This window comes from Montipora capricornis, chromosome 11, assembly GCF_036669925.1.
Source record: "Montipora capricornis isolate CH-2021 chromosome 11, ASM3666992v2, whole genome shotgun sequence".
NCBI classification, from domain to species: Eukaryota; Metazoa; Cnidaria; class Anthozoa; order Scleractinia; family Acroporidae; genus Montipora; species Montipora capricornis.
Window position 1 is genome coordinate 30,989,560 of NC_090893.1, and position 21,390 is coordinate 31,010,949.

At 40.5% G+C, this 21,390-nt stretch overlaps 2 protein-coding genes across 2 annotated transcripts; both read right to left on the minus strand.

The window, feature by feature from the left end:
• Positions 1–3,981: 3,981 nt before the first annotated feature.
• Positions 3,982–4,530, minus strand: LOC138023369 (dynein heavy chain, cytoplasmic-like). Its single transcript, XM_068870380.1, has one exon. The coding sequence runs from the start codon at positions 4,528–4,530 to the stop codon at positions 3,982–3,984; it is 549 nt and encodes a 182-aa protein (XP_068726481.1).
• A 7,422-nt stretch (positions 4,531–11,952) lies between these two features.
• On the minus strand, positions 11,953–17,523 carry LOC138023370 (uncharacterized). Its single transcript, XM_068870382.1, has one exon. The coding sequence runs from the start codon at positions 17,521–17,523 to the stop codon at positions 11,953–11,955; it is 5,571 nt and encodes a 1,856-aa protein (XP_068726483.1).
• Between the last annotated feature and the right edge of the window lie 3,867 nt (positions 17,524–21,390).

Consider the following 21,390-nt stretch of genomic DNA (forward strand, 5'->3'; position numbering starts at 1 on the left):
CTTTTTGGTGATGGTCTTGAGATGAGTTTGTTTCAGTTCATAAGAATCTGCAGTACAGTACATTGTACATTGTATATCAACATAGGCAAAACAACTTTCATAGGCTTAAAGCTGAGGGTTGTCATTATGTTTACATGAAGCTGGCTACACAATGAAAATTATAATCAAGTGAAGCCATGATCCTCACAGTTATGAACACAATTTTATCGATTGTGTAGAGAAGCCTGAAAAATTCAGAACTTCAACGGGGTTTAAACCTGTGACCTTGTGATGCTGGTGCGATGCTCTAACCAACTGAGCTACATGTATGAAGCCACAGATGTGGAGAACTGGTCATTTGTGGGGTCTGATGTTCCCATGATGAATGAATCAGCCAAGGAAATGATATAAGTATCATGGCATCTGACAGGATGCGGCGATGCGGATCCGCATAATTCACTGAAATCCACATCTTCCGCATAATTCCGATATTTTCCGCAAAAAACAGAAGAAAAACCTGATATTAGTGATAAAGCAGCTCCTTGACATCCTCAAAAACATAAAAGCCGAAGAAATTGACTGTTTTGAAACCCTCATTTTCCTGAACATTGAAGAAAAAAAAACCATTTCGTTCGCAAGATGAAAGTTCGTAAGAAAGATCGTAAGCAGTTTCCGCGCATTTTTTCGCCAATGAGCCTGGAAACTAGTTTTTGTTCCTACAATGCTTTCCATTGGACGAGAAACAGTTACACTTCAGCAAATGACATAACTGATAAGAAACTAAAATTTGGTTTTATCAACGGAGTTGATAATGTAAATTGGCTACCGTACAGAGATTCTAAAAGCTGACGTTTCGAGCGTTAGCCCTTCGTCAGAGCGAAGGGCTAACGCTCGAAACGTCAGCTTTTAGAATCTCTGTACGGTGGCCAATTTACATTATCAACTCTGTTGACAAAACCAAATTTTTGTATACTACTTCCCCACCGACGCAGCACCACGGTTTCTTTAGAAACTACCCCTTCATTGATAAGAAACTAAGTCAATGATCGAGGAAATGGATCGCGCTCCAAAGGTATTACAATTTTGCTCCATTAGTTTTAGTTTATGTTTTAGTTTTAGTTTATGTTTTAGTTTATCGGGAACGTTTTACGACCAAAAGCAAGAGGGCGAAAGATTAAACTATATCACAATGCAGTCCCTTTACGATAAATGTTACACAAGGTGAATGTTTTGTTTTCATTACACGCACTTTTAATATTCTGTTCTCACTACACGCACTTAATGAGTTCCAGTTGAACGACTGCGTGTAAAATTACACGCAATATCAGGTCTACCGAGTCAAAGTTACACGCGTGTAATTACACGCATTTTCGTGTGTTTGCGTGTAAGGTGCGTGGACACTGCGTGTAATGTGCGTGTAATACATGCGTTTTACGCGCGTGTAATGCTGCAATCCCTTTGACCGGTACTGTAGCTAATGTGTCCGTCCTTAAGGCTAAAAGATTGTCTCATTAAAGAACATCTATGGCCAGAAAGAGTTGTTTACATTGTAGTCTTGTTATAATATTAATACAGTTGTTTCCTTTCCTTAGAACTATGGTGGGATGCAGCCCTCATTTAATTGCTCAGTAGCACCTGGGGTTAACAATGGCCAATGTAAGTCTTGCGTTATTACAGTAAGTAGTCAAATTCATGTGCACAGCTTACCCAAGCTTTTGAGACTTGATAAGGCACTTTTCAGCCAAGAAAACTTTAACAGACTAATAATATTAATAAATAATTAATTGAAAAACTTTCTCTTGTTAAGTCCATTTTTTTTTTTTGTTGCTACACAATAGTATTTATTGACATACTGTACATGACTGTAGACTAGAGTGTTTGTGAAACAGATCAAGATAACAACCAACAATTCTTCCACAATTTCACATGCTTGTGTCTTTGGTGGTGAGAGCCCGTCTAAAAAAGCTTATCTCCTCAAATGTCAGCATTGATTTCTTTCCAGTCGTGCATGTCATGTGCTAAGCAGCCTTGCATGTTCGTGATATGAATATTTAAATTAATGAATACTAAGAATAATTATACTTGTGCAATACAGTGTACATTACGTACCCCACACTGGATACACATAATTTCTCTTAAGTTTGGTGATTAAAATTTTAGTGTTTGGGTCAGAGTTGTCACATTCAATGCCATTTAACCTGGCAGCAGTCTTGCAGACAAAAATTATCTTTTCGCACCAAAAATTGAGGCTCTAGTGATTCAAATCCCTGCAAGTTGAAACAAGTCAACTTGCTGCTTGCAGTTGTGACACTCGCACAACTTCATCACTCAACTCAAAGAAGTTGACTTGTGGCAATTACCTGTTAGTCTAAATTATATTAGGTTACCGTAATTAGAGCATTGTTTGAACCTTGTTTCAGTCAGTTGAATATTAATTTTTAGAACTGAAAAGAATTAATTTAAAGCCAGTCAGTTTGAAAAGGGATGTAACTATAATTTGCAATGCGAGAAATGTCACATGTATCTGGGCGTGATTCTGGATCCATGCCTAACATGGAACAACACATTGAACATATCGGAAATAAAATCTCGTACCGCCTTGGAATGCTACGTAGAGCCCGAAAAGTCATCCTAAAAGAAGCTTGCATTACTCTGTTTAATGCTATGGTTCTACCGTTATTCGATTACTGTTGCGTTGTGTGGGATGGTTGTGGTCAGCGAAACAAGAACTACCTAAAGCTTGACCGTCTTCTCAAGCGAGCTGCGGGAATAATTGCGGGTCGCAAGGCTACCGATACCGATATACAGCAAACATTGAAGTGGCCATCCCTACAATGCCGCAGGGAACACCAAAAGTGCATACAGGTCTATAAGTGTATCAATGGCTTGGCTCCAGCACATCTACTAGACTACTTCCACTCCTCGGAGCAGAACCATAACTACGACACTAGGAACAAAGACCTTATCCGCCTGCCTCTTGCCAAAACTACTAAATTTCAAACATCTTTTAAGTGCAATGCCGCCAAATCCTGGAACACTCTTCCTCGTATCTTAAGCCATGATCAGTCTCTCACTAGTTTTAAACTGAGAGTCAAGAAACATCAAAATCTTCTTAGTTAATTTTTCGCCTCCATGAACTCTTCGAATAATTTTTTGCTTTCATTTACATATTTTATTACTTATTCATATCATTTTGTACAGATCTCCATTTAAACCAGCTATTCTGAACTGGAATTTCTGTATAAATAATGTATATAAATAAATAAGTAAATAAATAAAAATGTGGTCGCAAGCGCTGCCAAGTAAGGCGCCCCAGGCGACAGGGTGACCGTTAGGCAGCAGCCTTGTAAACATTCATTAAAGCTAACCCTAGGCCTAAAAGGTCTTGTTTTACGTCTAATTGAGCCTAAAGGTTGCTTAAATGAATGTTTAGGCTTGTTTCTGTATTGGAAAAACAGAGACCTATGAATGAAACCTATGAATGAGACCTATGAATGAGACCTGTGACCTGAGACTTGTGTTTTGTACCTGCAGCATTCTGAATTGCCTTTAACTTAAAGAGGGACTGTACATGTATGGGTATATTCCTGAACTTAAGATAACCGCCAACGTTTCATTGTTCAAAAGTGACACATAATCAGGCAAACCGTTAACATTTGCATAAGTAAAACGCTTCACGGACTTTAGACTTTAGACTGGTTTCCAGCACTTGGCTAAGTAGCCTGACCTCTGGCTGTTATACACAATTGTGGTCTCATTCACACAGACGCCCTTCAAGCTAATCCTGCCAAGCCGACCACATGCTGGAAAGGTCAGACCACAACACCAGGAACACTATCCACTACTCTTTTCGTATTGTGTGTGGGATCTTTAATGTCCCACAGAGTTAATGAACAAGGCCTGTGAGACGGGACCTCCGTCTTATCATCCTTATCCGAGAAGACTTGAAAGTCTAACCATTTGCAGATGTAGTTGCAAAGGCAGCACTTTCTCCTCAGTTATTTAAAGACCCTGAGTGTTGATCCGGCCGGAGTTGAACTCACGGCTTCCGGCATGACAATACGGCGCCACTGCATTGCTTATGTAGGAATGAAGTGTTTCATAAGGCGATCCTTCGTTAAGATTGATCACACGAACTTGCGAGGTAATCTTTTTGTCAGCATCAACTATCGCTCCTCGTTTGATGAAGGCCACACTGGACAGTTTAGGCGCGGTGTAATGAATACCCAAATCGATGGAGTATATGGCTCTTTCTCGCTCGGATTCCGCTCCGCTCTCAGTGGAAGAAGTTTCATCGCTTTCTTCTTCGTCTTTGAGTGGTGTTCGTGTCACAAGAAGGCTTCTTGTCTGGGCATCGGCCAGAAATTTTGTTATGTAGTCCACATGCAGTGGGTCTTTCAAAGTCGTGTCGAGCTCGATGGGGACTTCTGGGTCGCCTTCTAGAAGAAGTGGTACAACTCGACGCAAATAATTGCTAAAATTTTTCACATCCACCACAGCCGCTTCTGGAGGAGTTGGAGAACCAAGTCCTCCATCCGAGGCACCCTCCATGGTGGGTCAAATGCGACTACAACATTTCTTTGATCGAAAATATGAACTTCTTTCTTCACCGGCTTCGACTTCAGTATCTACCACGTTCAATAGTCACGTGATAATGAATAATCGGTCCTTTCTGGGGTGGGGAAGAATGAAAAACATAGAAGTGTGGTACATTTTGCTAATCAGTTTAAATTTAAGAGGACTCTAAATCCCAAAAGTAAATTATTAATTTTGATTGGTAAACATTACCTTCATCGTACTGGGAAATACAGAGGCCTTACCCTCCCCTTTCTTTGTGGGGGTGTGTGGAGTGTCTTAAGAGGTCCTGAAAGGGGGGAGGGGGGGGGGGGATAAAAATGTTATTTCCCGGTCAAGATTTGGGCTAAATCCCAGTGGTCAAATAACCGGAGTTATGATAGGGAAAATCTAATTTTAGAGCATCTGTTTGTTGAATGAAGCAGTAAATAGTATGTCTTGAAGCAAAACATGTGATTACTGGAGGGCGGAGGAACCACAGGTACCCCAAGCTAAGTGTCGGGTGGGGGCCAACAAAAATTTAAGGATTTGTATGGGAATCCCGAAAACTGACTTGAAAAGACATTTATACGAAAAAATCCTCAATTAAAAAAAGGCTAGCATTATTGCCATTGTGGGTCACTTCCTTCCTGTGTGTGTGTGTTTTTTTTTTTTCAGATTCGATACGATTTGAGTCATTTTCAATTCCTCGGTTGTCAACGGTCATAATAAAAATCCAAGGCTGCACACTAAATTCTCAGGAACCCACCAAATTGAGTCAAATATTCCTTATTCCTAGATAAAAAGTTCCCACCGTTACAATTTCCACATAAATTGTAATCAATTGACAAAGATTAAACTTTCATTTCAACCTGCAGACAATGCAATAGCAGCCCTGCTAGCGACCTTAGATGGTAGCTTTAACACTCCATTGTAACCCGCTTCGTAACCCTGACCCGCTTTAACAAAGGGTCCCAGACCATAGTTTGTTAATGACACTTTTTAAAAAAATGTTTTTAAAGAGGCACTGAAAATTTGCTTAATTTGCTGCTTTTAGGTCAAAAATGGGTAAGAATCTAATTAAGTACCTTAGTTAGTTCACACGTACAACATTCCTGACAACCCACTGACAAGATATGAAATACATTTATGGCACAAAGAGCTATTCATATTTAATTATTGGTATCTCTGTGAAGACACAGACTGGCCAGTTTTTTTCAAGTATTAATCCATTTCCATCCTCTCCATACCATTCTTGGTTGCAAACAACAAAGAAAAGCTTCAGTGCACTTCAGTGGTCATTGGCAATAAGACTACAGTATTATTTTGTGGTTTTCATTGATGCAAGGACGTGTTTTTTTTTTTGTTTTTTTTTTAATTTTTTCTTTAATTTGCAACACAACAATATAACAATGTACATAAAGAATAAAATCAACTAACAACGAACAGCATACTATACAAGTCGCAAATTATATATATATATATAAACATAACAACAATTAAGACGGGGGGGGGGGTTAGTATCAAACGGAAGAGCAATTTTCAAGTTTCCATTGCCATTCAATTTTCCTCTGTAGTTCTACAAAGTTGGGCGTCTTAGAAAGTGATTTACAAGTGTATAAATAATATTTGGTTTAAAGAAGGAGAATATCTAGTCAAGGACGTGTTTTAGTGTTTTGAAGTAAGACTAAAATAGCATGACACTGCCCTTTTAGAATTCGTCAAAATGAAGGCGGCGTGACTGTGATTGGACGAACGAGACAATGCAGTCATGTCGGGTAGGAGGTATAAAAAATGTGTCGTACACAAACGTAACATCAATTTTAATTCATTTTTATGTCTGCAAAGATCACAACAATGTCAGGCGCAAATTCCATGTGAATTGCTCACGGGTGAATAGTTAACAACTATTCACCGAAGTGTAGGTCGCTAGCGGTGGATAGTAACCGAGCCGCGAAGCGGTGAGGTAAATATCCAACGCTAGCCACCGACACTGAGGTGAATAGTTGTTTTAGTATATACTAAAACAGTGAGATAATATACACCACAAAAAATTAATTTGGATGTTTTCTTCACTTGTCACAGATGCAAATCGGGACGCCATTTTCTCCCGAGTTGCTCGGAGGTAGATAGCACAGGATATTCGGAGTTTGACGAGCCAATCAGCACGCGAGTTCAACGCTGTCCACTGTTTTAGTATATACTAAAAATGGATATCCGAAGTATGAGTAGCCAATCAGCACGCACATTCAACGCTATCCACTGTTTTGGTATATACTAATATAGTATATAGTACTAATAACTCTTGACTTAACAGGGGTACAGTGTTGGCCAGAACGACAAAAATTAACGAACAAGTAGAATCTAGGTTTGGAGTGACAAGTTTGGCTGTACAAGAGCTATCCCTTGAGGGAAAGGAAATTCTTTTAGACGGTCGCACAAACATATATGTTTACTTGTATGTAATGCTTAGAATCCCTTTAAAAAATATGAAATCACAAATTCAAAACACATACACATGTAACTGGGCAATTTTCCTCGCCAATCAGTGATTTCGATTACCAGGTAAAATGGCAAGTAACAAAGTGTTTCCTCTACTGGGTAGGGGAAAATACAACATAGATTTGATTTTAGTGGTGTTCTATATTTCGGCTGGCCAAACCAGCCTTCTTCAGGTACAATGAGAGTTTACATTGGATTGCTTCTATGTACATTTATATAGTAAACGGATGTTGACATAATACTGGAAAACATGTGATAAAACATGGCAGTTACAACAAATTTGAATTCAGATACGAAGGGTAACAGAAAATATTAAGATATTAAGACCATTGGGATCAATCATCCTGCCATTTGAAATTAAAAAATCTTCCCTGGCCTTACGGATCGAGTCTGTTAGAAAATATTTTTTCGTTACAAAAATTAGGAATTAATTGCATGTCCTTAGAGATGTTGTGGAGAGAGGAGTGGAAATGTTCTGCGACTGTAGTAGGTTTAGATTTGGCGTTAGTGTTATATTAAGTGCGGCGCTGTTCATTAAAACGGTCAACGTCATTTAGTTTCTCCTATGTTTATCAAATCTCCTACATAGGAGAAAGCTCAGAGATCCAAATGCAATCAAGTCATACACTCAAAAGATAATTGAAGAGACCCACACAGTCAGCAAACCCCAGATTGACACTTCATAGTCCCTGTGGACTTGCAGCCACTTACCAGATCTGGAATTCAAAGAACCACTCTGGGTGATACAATAACTTTACGTTTTATTGATGCAATAGATTGGGAATCTCTGCTCATGTCTCATGAACATACAAAGTGCCATGTTTAGGTTGATCTTTTGCAACCTTAAAATGATCTTTCAAAAAAACCATGCAACTAGGGAGTGAGTTCCAAGAACATGCATTGGGTTTGGATGTTGAATCATTAAAAGGAAAAACTTGGAAATTAAGTTGCTGTCGAACCCATACTCCAATCTGCAGGTGGTGTTACTAGTACCAATGCAAAACATTCATCTATCGATGATATGATGCACTCAGGTTCAGGAAGAAGATCAGTGAGCACTAAAAAGGCATGTTGATTCAACAAAAGACGAGAGAACAATTTGAACTCTTTGTATTGTTTGCAGTGATGATAATGGCAATGTTTTCTATTTACAAAAATAAGTTATTCCAAATACGTCGATTTCTCTGTTCAGACTGTCATCTTGTTCTCATCAATGTGTTGATCTCAAGCTCTTGAAATAAGTCTTTGAACATGTATCAGTTTTCCCTGACCATCAAAGGCTATTGGTTTGCACTTTCACAAGCGTCAATCCAATCGCTATATACATCAACAGGTTCTGAAAGCTCTACTGTCAGTTAAAGAGAAATTAAATGGTATTGCCATGTCTTAAAGTTAACTGCATATAGATAATTTGGGTTGCTAAGAAGAATGAAATTTTTATATCAATAATATTAACAATAAATTTCACTCCAGTTCACAAAACAGCAAAACTCCAGAGCCTGAGCCCTCTTAATGTCACCATCAAGAAAGTCAGGCTGATGTCATCATCTGCTCCTCCATTCCATGCAATTGCATGTGGGCCAAGTATCACTTGATCTAAACCTGAACTAAGGGTTTTACTTGAGGTACTCTGGCCTTTCTTCCTCATCAAAATCTACTTATAGTATATTTTATCTGGTCACTGAAGTGTGCAAAGAGATCCGATGTGTACAATCAATCAATGTTGCTAATACAACTTGCGGAGACCTTGATCATTTACTGTAGATTGATGTTCCAAAAACTGAATTCAATAACAGTTTTATTATGCAATGTTTCTGAGGAATTAGGCACTTAAGTAACTGTCATGTAGAGGACATGTTAAAATTTTACTTTCGTTAAAACAAGAAAGTGCTTACTCCCCCCTGGATAGGATGCCAGTCCATCGCAGGGTTACCCCCAGCATTTCCCCAGTACCCATTTATACACCTGGGTGGAGAGAGGCACCGTGGGAGTAAAGTGTCTTGCCCAAGAACACAACACAATGTCCCCGGCCAGGACCCGAACACGGACCACTTGATCCGGAGTCAAGCACACTAACAATGAGGCCAACGCACCTCCCACATGATGCAACCCAATACAAATTTATGAAATTAATTTTGACATAAGATTGCCCATAGTTAATAAAACCAGGAATGACCTAAAATGATCTAAAATGACCTAAAAATGGGCTACAATGGTGTCTAAAATGAACTACTAATTTTAGGTCCTGTTAGATCATTTTAGGTCATTCCTTGTTTTAGGAACTTCATAAGATTGCCATACAATGTAATCATGTGCAATACCCACTACAAACTAAAAAAGTAAACTTGACATAGAATGCCACAAAAAGGATACACGTGATAGGGCTCTGATAATCTTCTAAGCAAACTCGACACGAGATGTGTCCTGTATTTCTGACACGATCCCTGAAAAAAAAAGAAAACACTCAGTTTCATCAGTCTTGAAAAAATACACCCAAGGAAAAATGGTCTGCGGACTGGGGAGACTGTAAATCAATTCAATTGGTTTTTGTGAAGAGAGAATTAAGTCAGAGTACATGTACAGAGAGGAAAACTCCTCAAAGCAGAGTACAGAACCGACAGCTTAAACCTACGCAGGACTGCAACTGCAGTGCAAGGATCAAGCCAAGGAATCATTGGTAGAAAGCCAATGCTAGATAGATATGAATAGAAAGACCCGAGGTAATGAGAGAGAAGTGCAGATAAAATAGGTAAATTTATTGGATGAATAACACTACTAACTTCCCCTTTTTAACTTACATTTTAACCTCACAACTCTTTTCGTGGTTGCAAAAGGGGCAGTTGAACTGCTTATCCAGGGGATCCTGCCTCCTTTTCGGTGCTGGCTTACGTTTAGATCTCCTTCTGCCCATTTTTTTAACTCGTTCGTGAACTACAGCATGCGAAAACCTTAGTGACCGCGTGTGCACGATGCAGGCTTGGTTGCTATGAAAATCTGGAATCGGGAATACGAAGCTGAAACTGTGGACTGCAGGAATCCATACGAGAGGGAAAAAGGCAACCTCGTTCCCAGGGTCTCTCTTCTCTGCCTCCATTGTCGTCAACGACAATGGAGGCAGAGAAGAGAGACCCTGGGAACGAGGTTGGGAAAAAGGACTACATATTTTTGTCGCACTCTGTGCAACTGACGGCGAGAAATAACCAGTTTAAAGGCTTTGACGGCAACGTGAGCATTCAACAGCTGATCGTTCGTTTTCTTTATTTCATTGAAAACCAAATCGGTGGTCGGGTTCCGGACGTACCCAAGAAACATGGAGTCTCGCACCAACGCGTGTTTCATTAAAAAAAAAAAACACTCAGTTGAGTAGCAATGAACGATTCAGTCGATGCGAAAATTTGGTTGTTAGACAAGAAGTAAAAAGACCTACAGGTTTGATTGGGGGTGAGGGGGAAGATACACTGCCTTTTAGTTCTGCCGAAGCTTAGTATTCATTCTCTGGCTTGAGAAGAATGAACTCATATCTCAGAAATAGGATATGTACTTGCATCATGCCCTTAATATTGATATTGACGACATCTCCACAATCTTCGTTACAGGAGGAAGATGTTCCAGGGATGCCTCCCGGTAAGGAATTAAATCAGTTGGGGGGGGGGGGGGGGGAGTGGGGAACGTAGGTTGGTCGAGAAGTAATTTGCCACTACCATAAATTTTTCGAAAAATTAAGGTAGCTCTAAATTGGCACCCAATAATTTTTTTAAGCTTTGCTGATATTTATTTCTCAGATTGCTTCTTAATATTCTACAATAAAAATGGGGGTGACTGAGTTCATTTTTGAGATATTAGCAAGTAAAGACGAAATATAGGGTGTTTTTGGAGTGTTTTCATGTTGCCATGGTAACCTATTACGTTACAATAGTAGGCGCATTTTGTTAAGCAAATATTAGTCTTTCTTATGGAACCATAACATTGCTGTTACGTGAGACAGTGCTGTAGTTATAGACCTTCTGATAAGAATGTCTCTTAAGTGAAACTGGCTCCAGCCACCTTAAAGCCTGGTTCTCATATGCCGCCAATGCACCTGCGATATGGCCGCCGGCACAGCATGTCTGCGAAGTTGACTTGAGTTCAACTTCGCAGGCATGCCGGCGGTAAAGCTCTGCGATGGCTCCAGTTGCCGGCGGGCGCATGTTCTCATTCGTCTGAGAAGTATCCCAGGTGATACCGGCGGCTACGTCGCAGATACATCGGCGGCATATGAGAACCAGGCTTATAATTAAGGGCGATCTGTCCGAAGTATCTTATAAAACGTCTTACGTGTGTCTTTACCTTAGCATGTTTTTCGCCGTGGAAAAGTATTTTACGATTTCCGCCTCTATTTGGCCGTGGCTGTAGTTGGGCGCTTGCTTTATCAGACGTTATCAGTCATGTTTGTACAAATTCGATTTATGTTTGGAAGCAAAGTGAACAAAGGACACGGTTTTTGAACTGAATTTCAGTCAGTTTTAATTCAAATGGTTCTCATGGTTCGTTGTTCACGGTCCTTTAACACCATCGGTTTCAAACACAGGCTTATCACAGTTCCATTTTATTCAGTAGCATACGTGACGAGGAGTGCGTTCGAAATCTAAGAAATATGTATGTGCTCATAAGTAATAATTACAAAGCAGAAACAAGGTCTTAAATATCAAATGTATAGTTACCCGGTGGCTTCTCGATCTGCTTCCGCTTACAACGAAAATGTTCACAATCTAACGAGCTACTGTGACGTAAGTCATTACAAGTTTAGAATCTTTATATTACAGTGATTAAGTCATTAGCGTTAGTCTAGAACGACACACTCCCCCGCTCGAAGAAAAAAAAAAAATTTTTTTTTTTTTTTTAACAGATTTTGAGTTAATGATCAGAGTCAACAATCGATTAGTTTGATTTGTCTCTATTGTCCTCTTCTGGCAGTAATACTATAAGACGGTGGACAGCTCGTTCAACAGTGACATAACCTCTCCCATCGTATTTAGTCACAGGTTCACCTGGCCTGGGATTCTTGTACTGTACGTCTACTTTACGAACCTTTCCGTCTTTCCCTGGGTAAATTTTTGACACTCTACCGAGTTTCCACTGTCCCCTGATTTGGTTTGAGTCTTGCATCAAGACGATGTCTCCAACAATCATATTGCGTTGTGCAGTGTGCCATTTTTGTCTAATAATAAGGCTGGGGAAGTAATCTCTTGTCCATTTTTTCCAAAAGCTGTTAACGATGCCTTGAATGAATGCAAATCGATGTTGTGGGTTGGATGTAAATTTGAAAGGTCCACTTGGCACTCTGGCAGTTGATCTTCCTAGTAAAAGGTCGTTGGGACATAAATATGTTCCATCATCGGGTGATGTTGGATGTCTGCCAATGGGTCTCTCATTAATGAAATTTGCGATCTCAAATAAAACTGTCTGTAGCTCTGAAAAGGTCAGAATGCTTTCATGGATGGCTGCGGCAATAGCTCTTTTGACTGATTTTACAAGAGCCTCAGAAACTCCGTTTTGCCAGGGAGCATCAGCTGTTGTGAAGTCCCACTGGAAACCTTCTATGTTTCCGAATGCTTTTAATTCTTCCCGGTCCCATCCTTTGGTAACACTTTTCAGTTCTTTATTAGCTGCAACTAGCTGAGATCCGTTATCGGAGTAAAGTTTGAATGGATAACCTCTTAATGAAACAAATCTTCTCAACACCATTAAAAACTTTTCAGTGCTGTAATCCGCTGTAAGATCTAGATACACGGCTCGTGTTCCTAAGCAGTTGAAGATAACTCCGTACGCTTTTCCTGTCGTTCGTTTTCTTACTTCATCTTTAATCTTGAAGGGACCAAACAAGTCAATAGCTGTGCAATGCCAGGCTGGAGAGGGCTTGAGTCTCTCCTCTGGAAGTTCTCCCATTACTTGCTCACTTAGTTTTTTATCAAGCTTTCTGCATATGATACAGTTGTATTTGATTGATTTCGTCATCTTAAGTAGCTTTGTAATCCAGAATTTGGAGCGAATTTTACTGGCAGTTGTTAATACTCCGTAATGTCCCCTGTTATGGACATATTCTGCGTAGAGACGTGAGAAGCGATGCTCATAGGGTAATAATATAACTTCGCTTTTGTTGTAACTCATTTCCATCCAACGGGTGGCACGACCTCCCACGACATATATTCCATCTTTACGTAGGCGAGGACATAGACGTTTGTATTTTCCTGCCTTGAGTTCTTCGTGCATGTTCCTCTGAGCTTCTTTGATCCACAGATCTTCAGCCTTCATGAGATCTTCTGCAGTGGGTTCCCTTTTGACATTAAAGAATGTAGGTTTCGAATCTGTGTGATACATCGACAAAACTCGCGCTGTCACTCGTAGCAATCTCTTATAGTTGGAATAATTGTTTATGTTAATTCTGGTTACTATATCGTCCTTTATAACTGCAGTCGCAATTCTTACGGTTTTCACCATGTCCGGTAATTGTTGTTCAGCGTAATTACGACTTATTGGCCATTCACTCTCGGGTTGGTTAAGGAATGTGGGTCCATCCTGCCAACTACTACCAAAACCAAGCTCGCTCAGTTTCTTGCCTCTCGTTAACCAATCGGCAATGTTATACTCGCTTTCGACCCAGTACCAATCTTTAGGATCAGTGCCTTCTTGAATTTCCCCTATGCGCGTCGCGGCAAATGTGTTGAAACCATAGGAATCCTTTTGAATCATAGCATGCACTATTTGGGAATCAACGATATGGTAGAATTTCTGGAAATGATATCTGCACTGCTGTTGTACGAGCACTTTTAGTCGTTTGTTGATTATTGCTCCGCATAGTTCTATGCGGTCAATAGACATCTTCTTAATCGGGGCAAGGCGGTTTTTGGACAGAATCAGGCTACTTTTAAACAGGCCACCCTTTAGTTCCCATCTTACGTAAGCACATGCGCCGAAGGCTTGGCTGGATCCATCGCTAAAGATAATCAATATTGGATCTCCGACTGTATCACGTGGCTTCATGCATCTTTTAAATTTGACATTGTCCATCTCATGTAGTTCTTTGAAGAACATTATCCAATCTCGCTTATTCTCCTCCGGAATAGGATCGTCCCAGTTCATCTTAATGTCGCTTGCCCATATCTGACGCATCATTATTTTCGCTCTCACTGTGAAAGGTCCTGATAATCCGAGCGGATCGTAGATGCTATTAACTTGTGAAAGAATAATGCGTTTCGTTAGCTGTTCTGGAATTTCGTAGGGGAGCGGATAAGTCTTTGAATCTGTTTCGATGCGCAATTTGTGTTTCTTACGTGAAAAGTTTAGTTTGACTTCAAAGCATAAGTAATCCTTGACTGGATTCCAGATTATTCCGAGGACTTTCTCTGTCGATGTATTTGGCTCGCTAGGTATAGCCGTTTTGTCTTGATTTATAGGATCATCTGAATATATCCAGCCCTTGACTTGGAATCCACCCTTCTTAATCAAATTCTCAATATCGCTGGCAATTGTTTGCGCTGTTGGTAGGTCCTCAGTGCTGTCAATGATGTCATCCATGTAAGTATTATCTTGGATAATTTGTGCTGCTTGTGGGTACCTTTCTCTTCCCATCTCAGCGGTTTTTCTTAGGGCTACTGTCGCAATGGTGCCTGACGGCTTATCACCAAATGATACTCTTTGTATGATATATGTATCTGGTTCTCTCGTCGTGTCCATATCTCGCCATAAGAATCGGTGGGTGTGCTGATCTATTGGCTTCGTCTTTACGGTATGGTACATCTTCCTGATATCACCCATCAATGCTACTTGGTTCTCCCTAAACCGTATTAATACTCCCACTAGATTGTTGAGTAGATCTGGACCTTTTGCCCAATATTCATTAAGTACATGGCCCATGTACTTAGCGCTACTATTGAACACTATTCTAACCGGTGTAGACTTCGAATCTGGTTTGAGAACTTCATGATGCGAGATATAATGTATGGGGCCTTTGTAACTGTTTAGTTCTTCTTTACTGAGTTTACGGGCAACATCCCTTGCAACCATATCTTTTATTTGCATATCGTAAATTTTGGCGTGCTGAGGGTTCTTGAGGAGCCTTTTCTCCGTAGAGATCAGCGTTGCCACGGCTACTCGCCTGTTATCTGGGAGGGCAGAAGGGTTTTTGATCCAAGGATATTCTGCAATCCATCGACCATCCTGATAGTCATATTCGAGATTTTTGTCGATCAGCTCAAGTTCTCTTTCCTCTTTAATGCTGTACTCTTTACTCCCAATGGGACATCTCCCGCATTTACATCCTCCACAGCGGGGTTTACACTCGATTCCAAGATTTTCGATGTTGTAGAAATCCTCTACGTTCGCTTTCATAACATGAAGGACTTTTACATCACTGAGATTAGGTTTCACACTGGTTTCCTTGATTAATGGGTGTGTTCCTCCTATGCATCGGCCGAAGCGATTCTTCAGAAGCAGCAAGTGTTCTGAGTTTTGCTCTCTCTCAGGGTGAAATCCAGCGTATTCATAGCCTATAAGAACATCGATTGCTCCGGTAGGGCGCACAATTTCTTCCTTTGAAACGTTTTTGAACAATTGCACTATACCATCAATATTTATGCTTTGAATGTCTGAGGTGATCTTGTCGATGCCATAAAGGTCAAACTCGACAATTTGGCCTTTTTTGTCAATGAGACATAGCCGGTACTTTTCTGATGCAATCCTCTCGCTTTTCGCACCCACTTTTACGATAGACAGCTCTACCCGTATTCCCTTTAGTTTCTCTTCCCGTGCCCTTTCGTTTGTGATGAGTGATATGGAAGCCGCGTTGTCCCACATGACGTTTACGTATCCTCTCTTTGTTTTTATTCTTTGAAGTTGCAGGAGACATGTATCGATTTGTGAGTTGCTGCAGATATTTGCTGACGCTGTGACTTCTTTTCTTTCCTCGTGGATGGTTCTATGATGTTTTCCCGCGCAGTCGTTTATGCCACAATTTCCTTTTCTTTTACAATCATGTATGCGATGTCCTCTTTTCAAGCATGACCAACACGCACCCTTTTCCTTTAACATTCTTTTTCTTCCATCTACTGATTCGGACAGATATAATTTACATTCACTTGTCCAGTGCTCAGCGTTGTTGTGGAACAAGCATTTAGAATAATTCGATTGTCTTTCGTCAGTGTATTCTCTCGCGGTTGCGTGGTGCGCGACTGCTTTAGACATTGCCGTGTTGGAGTTGTAAGCCCGAAGTGCGGCACAATCATATTCTATGGCTCTCTTTTGATTTAGTAAAAATCGTAAAAGGCTAGGAAACTTGTTCATCTTGTCAACCATACTTGCATCTGAGCTGACTGATTGAGCCCACTCTCTCCTTATATCCATCGGTAATTTTCTTTCTATAATGCTTACAGAACTGGTCGTTGTAATCTCTGCCTCAAGTCCAAGTCTTCTTAGGTCTCTGTATCCGTCCTCCAACATGTTTACAAATTCGACGAGTCGTTTATCTTCTCCTTCTCTGATGATTTTGGTTCGTCGAATACTGTCAATGATCACATCTGCAACCTTGGCGGGGTCTCCGTACTTATCATCGAGGCGTTTCCACATTTCGTTAATGTCATCGTCTACACTCTTTACTGTTTCGTAAGGTTCTTTACCGAGACAGGATCGTAAGACGTACGAAACATCGCCTTTGTCTAAGGTGGGCTCAACATGCCTTTGGAAATCTCTTTTAAACTGTGGATATTCTCGTATTTCACCATCAAATTTGGGCAATTTTATTTTCTCCAAGCTAAGGTTGGTCGTTTTTTCCTTTATCGCTTGCTTTGATTCCTTTAGTTGTTCATCTTTAGCAATTTGCACATCTAGTTTTTCAATTATCCCGTTGTACTTTCTTTGAATATCGTGAATCCATCTGATTTCAGATTCTGCTGATTCTTTCGTCAGCAAATTAAGTAGCTCCTTATTAGTTTGTTTGCATTCCTTAAATGCTTCTTCAAGTTGGAGCTGAAATTTTTGGATGGTAGAGATCGTACCCTTATCTGATTCTAGGATGTTGATAACGCTTTGGCACGATGTTTCAAAAACAACTTGTGCCGTGCTTCTTCTTATAGCTGTTTGATCAATTATTCTCTGTATTTGCTCGCGCTCTTTGTTTCTCACTTCTTCATGCTCTGCTTCTGCGCGCTCTCTAGATTCTATTGCTACTATGTCGTTTATGTAACTCATCTTCATAGTCATAGCTTCCGTGAATGATTCTTGGACTTCCGTTATCCAGTTATCGGCAGATTCTACTTCTTCGTCAGTCAAATACATGGCGTATAAATCGTGTTTGCTTTCTAAGAGTCCCCATGCTTCTACCAGCTGAGAATAATTGCTTTCGATAATCTCTCTGTTTCTCTTGTCAGCGATAGATTTGAGAAGCTCATTCCTTTTTCTTGTGAATCTTCCTTTAGCAGATCTTCGGATGATTTTTGCTTCTTCCGCGGCCGACATCTTTTTGCCCACGGTGGTTTTGCTATTTGTTAAACGGATTTCGAATGTTTCGTTGTTCACGGTCCTTTAACACCATCGGTTTCAAACACAGGCTTATCACAGTTCCATTTTATTCAGTAGCATACGTGACGAGGAGTGCGTTCGAAATCTAAGAAATATGTATGTGCTCATAAGTAATAATTACAAAGCAGAAACAAGGTCTTAAATATCAAATGTATAGTTACCCGGTGGCTTCTCGATCTGCTTCCGCTTACAACGAAAATGTTCACAATCCAACGAGCTACTGTGACGTAAGTCATTACAAGTTTAGAATCTTTATATTACAGTGATTAAGTCATTAGCGTTAGTCTAGAATGACACAAGAAGGAAGACTTAATAATAATTTCTCTTGTCAAAACTCATAATTTATCAAAGCCAAGAAATCATTGTTTTCCCAGAACACATCTTGTTCAACTTAAGATTTTTAGCTTGTTACATTTTTCCAAAAGATCACATTCTCTCTTTCACAGTCTCACAAGGGCCAATTCAAATAGTTTCAGCAATACATTTCCTTGATGTCTCGGAGATGAATTGATCAACTACATAAGATTTTCCAATTCCTTGCCATTTTTGTCCCCAGTCTTCAACGGTGCCCGTCCAATTCGTGTATCCCTGCAAGATGATTGACATCTCCCAGTTTCGTTCCATTGAGTCTCTCGGCGAAGTCTTTCATTGTACCGTTCCTCTTTGGTGGCGAGTCTTCGACGGTCATTTTCGCCCCATGACTAACGATTTTGTCAGGCGTGGCTGGAGAAACTTCTTCGACTGATTGTGATCCACTGCCTTGTTCAAAAACATCAGACAAAGTGGTGTTGCTCATATTCAGTTCCATGTCTTCTTCGGTACTGTTCGACTGTGAACCATCATTTTCTGGGGGAATGATAACATTGGCGCTGTTTTGTTCAGGTACCTGTACCACGTTAGCGTTGATGTTTCGTTCCATGTCTTCTTCGGCACTGTTGCACCGAAAATTCTCAGATTCCTGGGGCTGTTTGATATTGGCGCCATCTTCTGAATCAGTTGGGTTAATGTGTTCATGAACGTCGGTCACAATCGGGTTTTTGTTCTGTTCCCTATCTTCATCGGTACTATTGATATGCTGACCCCAAGAGGCTTCGCGGAGTTTAAGCAGAGTGGTTTCAACTTCCGGTTCTGTTTCGTTAGACGGCCCATTTTCACGTACAATATGGTTTGTTATGGATTGTCCCATGAATTTCCCCTGCATGTCCCAATTAATTTGTCTAGGTTTGTAGTTCACAGGCACATGACATTAATAATGTAAGAAAAAACATTACAAACTGAACAGAATATGATTAAGAGCCCCAAGTGGGAAGAGGCAATCAATTCGTTGTTTACAAAGCGTGATAGGAGTTGATTCGAGACCATCGCAGCCAACTTAAGTCATCAAATGATCTTTTTAAGAAAACAGGGAAAGTCGCCTGTTATTTGTTTATTGCGTGGTATTTGAGTTCGATGTTGGGAGAACGCATACTATTCGTGTCTCTTCTTTCTGGATGCTATGCGATTCTAGGGTTTAGGGGCCATATTGGACTGGCTGACCGCTAGCCTCGATTTCATGCAAGGGCCTCCAGCCCATGCAATAAACAACAACTTTCTTTCTACTGTTCGACCATCCCCATTGTATCAAGTCCATTACCAAAATGTTGAGCTAAGAAACTTATTGTTGCAACTGGCTTGTGACTCTGAAAGAACCTCGCAAGTCCACTTTCATTAGAGATCGAACGTACTTTACTAATCCATGATTATTACTAGTTTACGAGTTAAATCTAAAACTAACCATTTCACTGAGGATGGCTCTAGCAATTTGACCAGCTCTGGTTACCAGGCTTCTGTACGAACGGACACTATACACGTGTCTGTTCTTGTAAGTAACTGGACAAAAGTATCTGTAATCAATGCGGCCAACCCCAACAACGTAGACTTTGACCCCGAGTTTTGCGAAGTGCCAGCGAAGACGCCTCATGATGTGACAAGATCGCCCAGTTTGCCTTCCATTCACGATCACAACGAGAATATTCTGAACAAAGGTGTATTTGTATCTTTTCTTAAAGAAATAACGCAGTGCAGCGTTCATTCCCAGGTCAACACGTTGTCCGTTCTGGTTTGGATATCGAATGCAATCCAGTACTTTTAGCAACAAACCAAAAGAGCCGCATTCATTAAAACGAAGGTGCAGTTGTGGTCGGCTTCCATAAGTCGCGACGCCGATGTGTGAGTGGTGCTTGGCGATCGTGAAGCGTCGAGCGATTGACTTGATGAAGGCCTTTTCGTGATGGAAGTTTCGTCGACCAACGTAGTGCGAGCCGTCGATCAAGAAGGCGATGTCAGCAGTAACTGGAATATGAGAGACGCCTGTAATGAAAAACAACGATGGCAAATTCCGTGATCACAATACATAATCAGCGTTACTAATTATAGGGACCATATTTCTTGTGAAAGAAATGTACATGTTTGAGTTGCGGGCTGTAGACGACCTTGCATTTATCTTGACAATTTAATTAACGTGCCACTGTGACCTGAAAAAAATGATTGTTACTGTTCTTTGGATTTCAAAACTGTGTTAACTAAACACACAGGGGTACTTAAAGCAATTGTCACACTATAGACACCTGTAGGAGTGGCGGTTTAATTCCTTTAATAATTTGTTACTAATTGTTTCGTCTAGAGCGGTTTTCAATTGTGTGTCGAAAATAACCAGGGAATTGCTTTGGTTTTGCATTGCTTCACTCAGTGATTGGTTCAAAGTTCTCGCACCACTCTTTCAACCAATCAGAAGTGAAAACAAAACCAGTCGTGGCTCGCGCGTGCACAACTTCCCGCGCTTTGTGTCGGCTACGTGTAATTACTTTGAGTTTTGATTGGTTTACCGGATTGTCTCCGTCCTTTTTGATTGGCCAAAATAATTACTTTGGTTTTGGTTTTACCACACTCGATTGAAACTCGCTCTATTTAATCCGTCTTTTCCTTAAAGCATTGGCCCCTGGGAGTGAGACTTAACATATTTTAGTACTCTGTCTTACCCAGACGATTTTACTCGTCAATTGGGGGCTTCGTAGGGCTCCTGAGGGAAGGAGCGGAGGGATCAGCGGATTTACCTCTCCATTAAGCACATATCTTGCTAAACTAGTCACTTTTATTTGTACACAACCCGCCACGACAGGAGCCCATCACCGGGAGCCTTCATCTCCCATATAAACCCTTGGAGACAATCTTTGCCCGTATCTTTTTATTTTTAGACGTTGGAATTCCCACGAATGCATTATGCCGTCCAATCCGAACAAAGTTATTGTATTACGTCACAAGCAGTCACGCACCAGTAATCGCGTTCGTCTCACAAAATATTCTAAAAATAAAAAGATACAGGCAAAGGTTGACTCAAGGATATAGTCTGGATGGAGGCTCCAGGTGATGGGCTCATGGCCACGATTATCCTTTGCGACACCCAAGGGTTGCGTTTGTACCCGATAACGGGTAGAGCTACGTTTTTTTAATTTAGCGATGACGTTATAGATCTTACCCGGTAGACTCAGCCGTTTTTCTGGGGTAGATACCAGTTTACCTGTAGAAGAATAACGAGTAGCTACAAAGAAGACATGATGAAGAAACGAGTGAGTTTTTATGAAGAAGCCTGAGCGAATCACGGGCGCACTTTCTAAAGAGAGAACATTCGCAAGGAAGAATTTTGGATATATTTGATAGACTTTATTAAACAATTTAGTAAACTTCTTTCTGAGGAAAAAGAGCAAACCTTTCAGGCGTAGCCGCCATTTTTGTAAACAATCGTTACCAATCCCCTCGTGTGTCTTA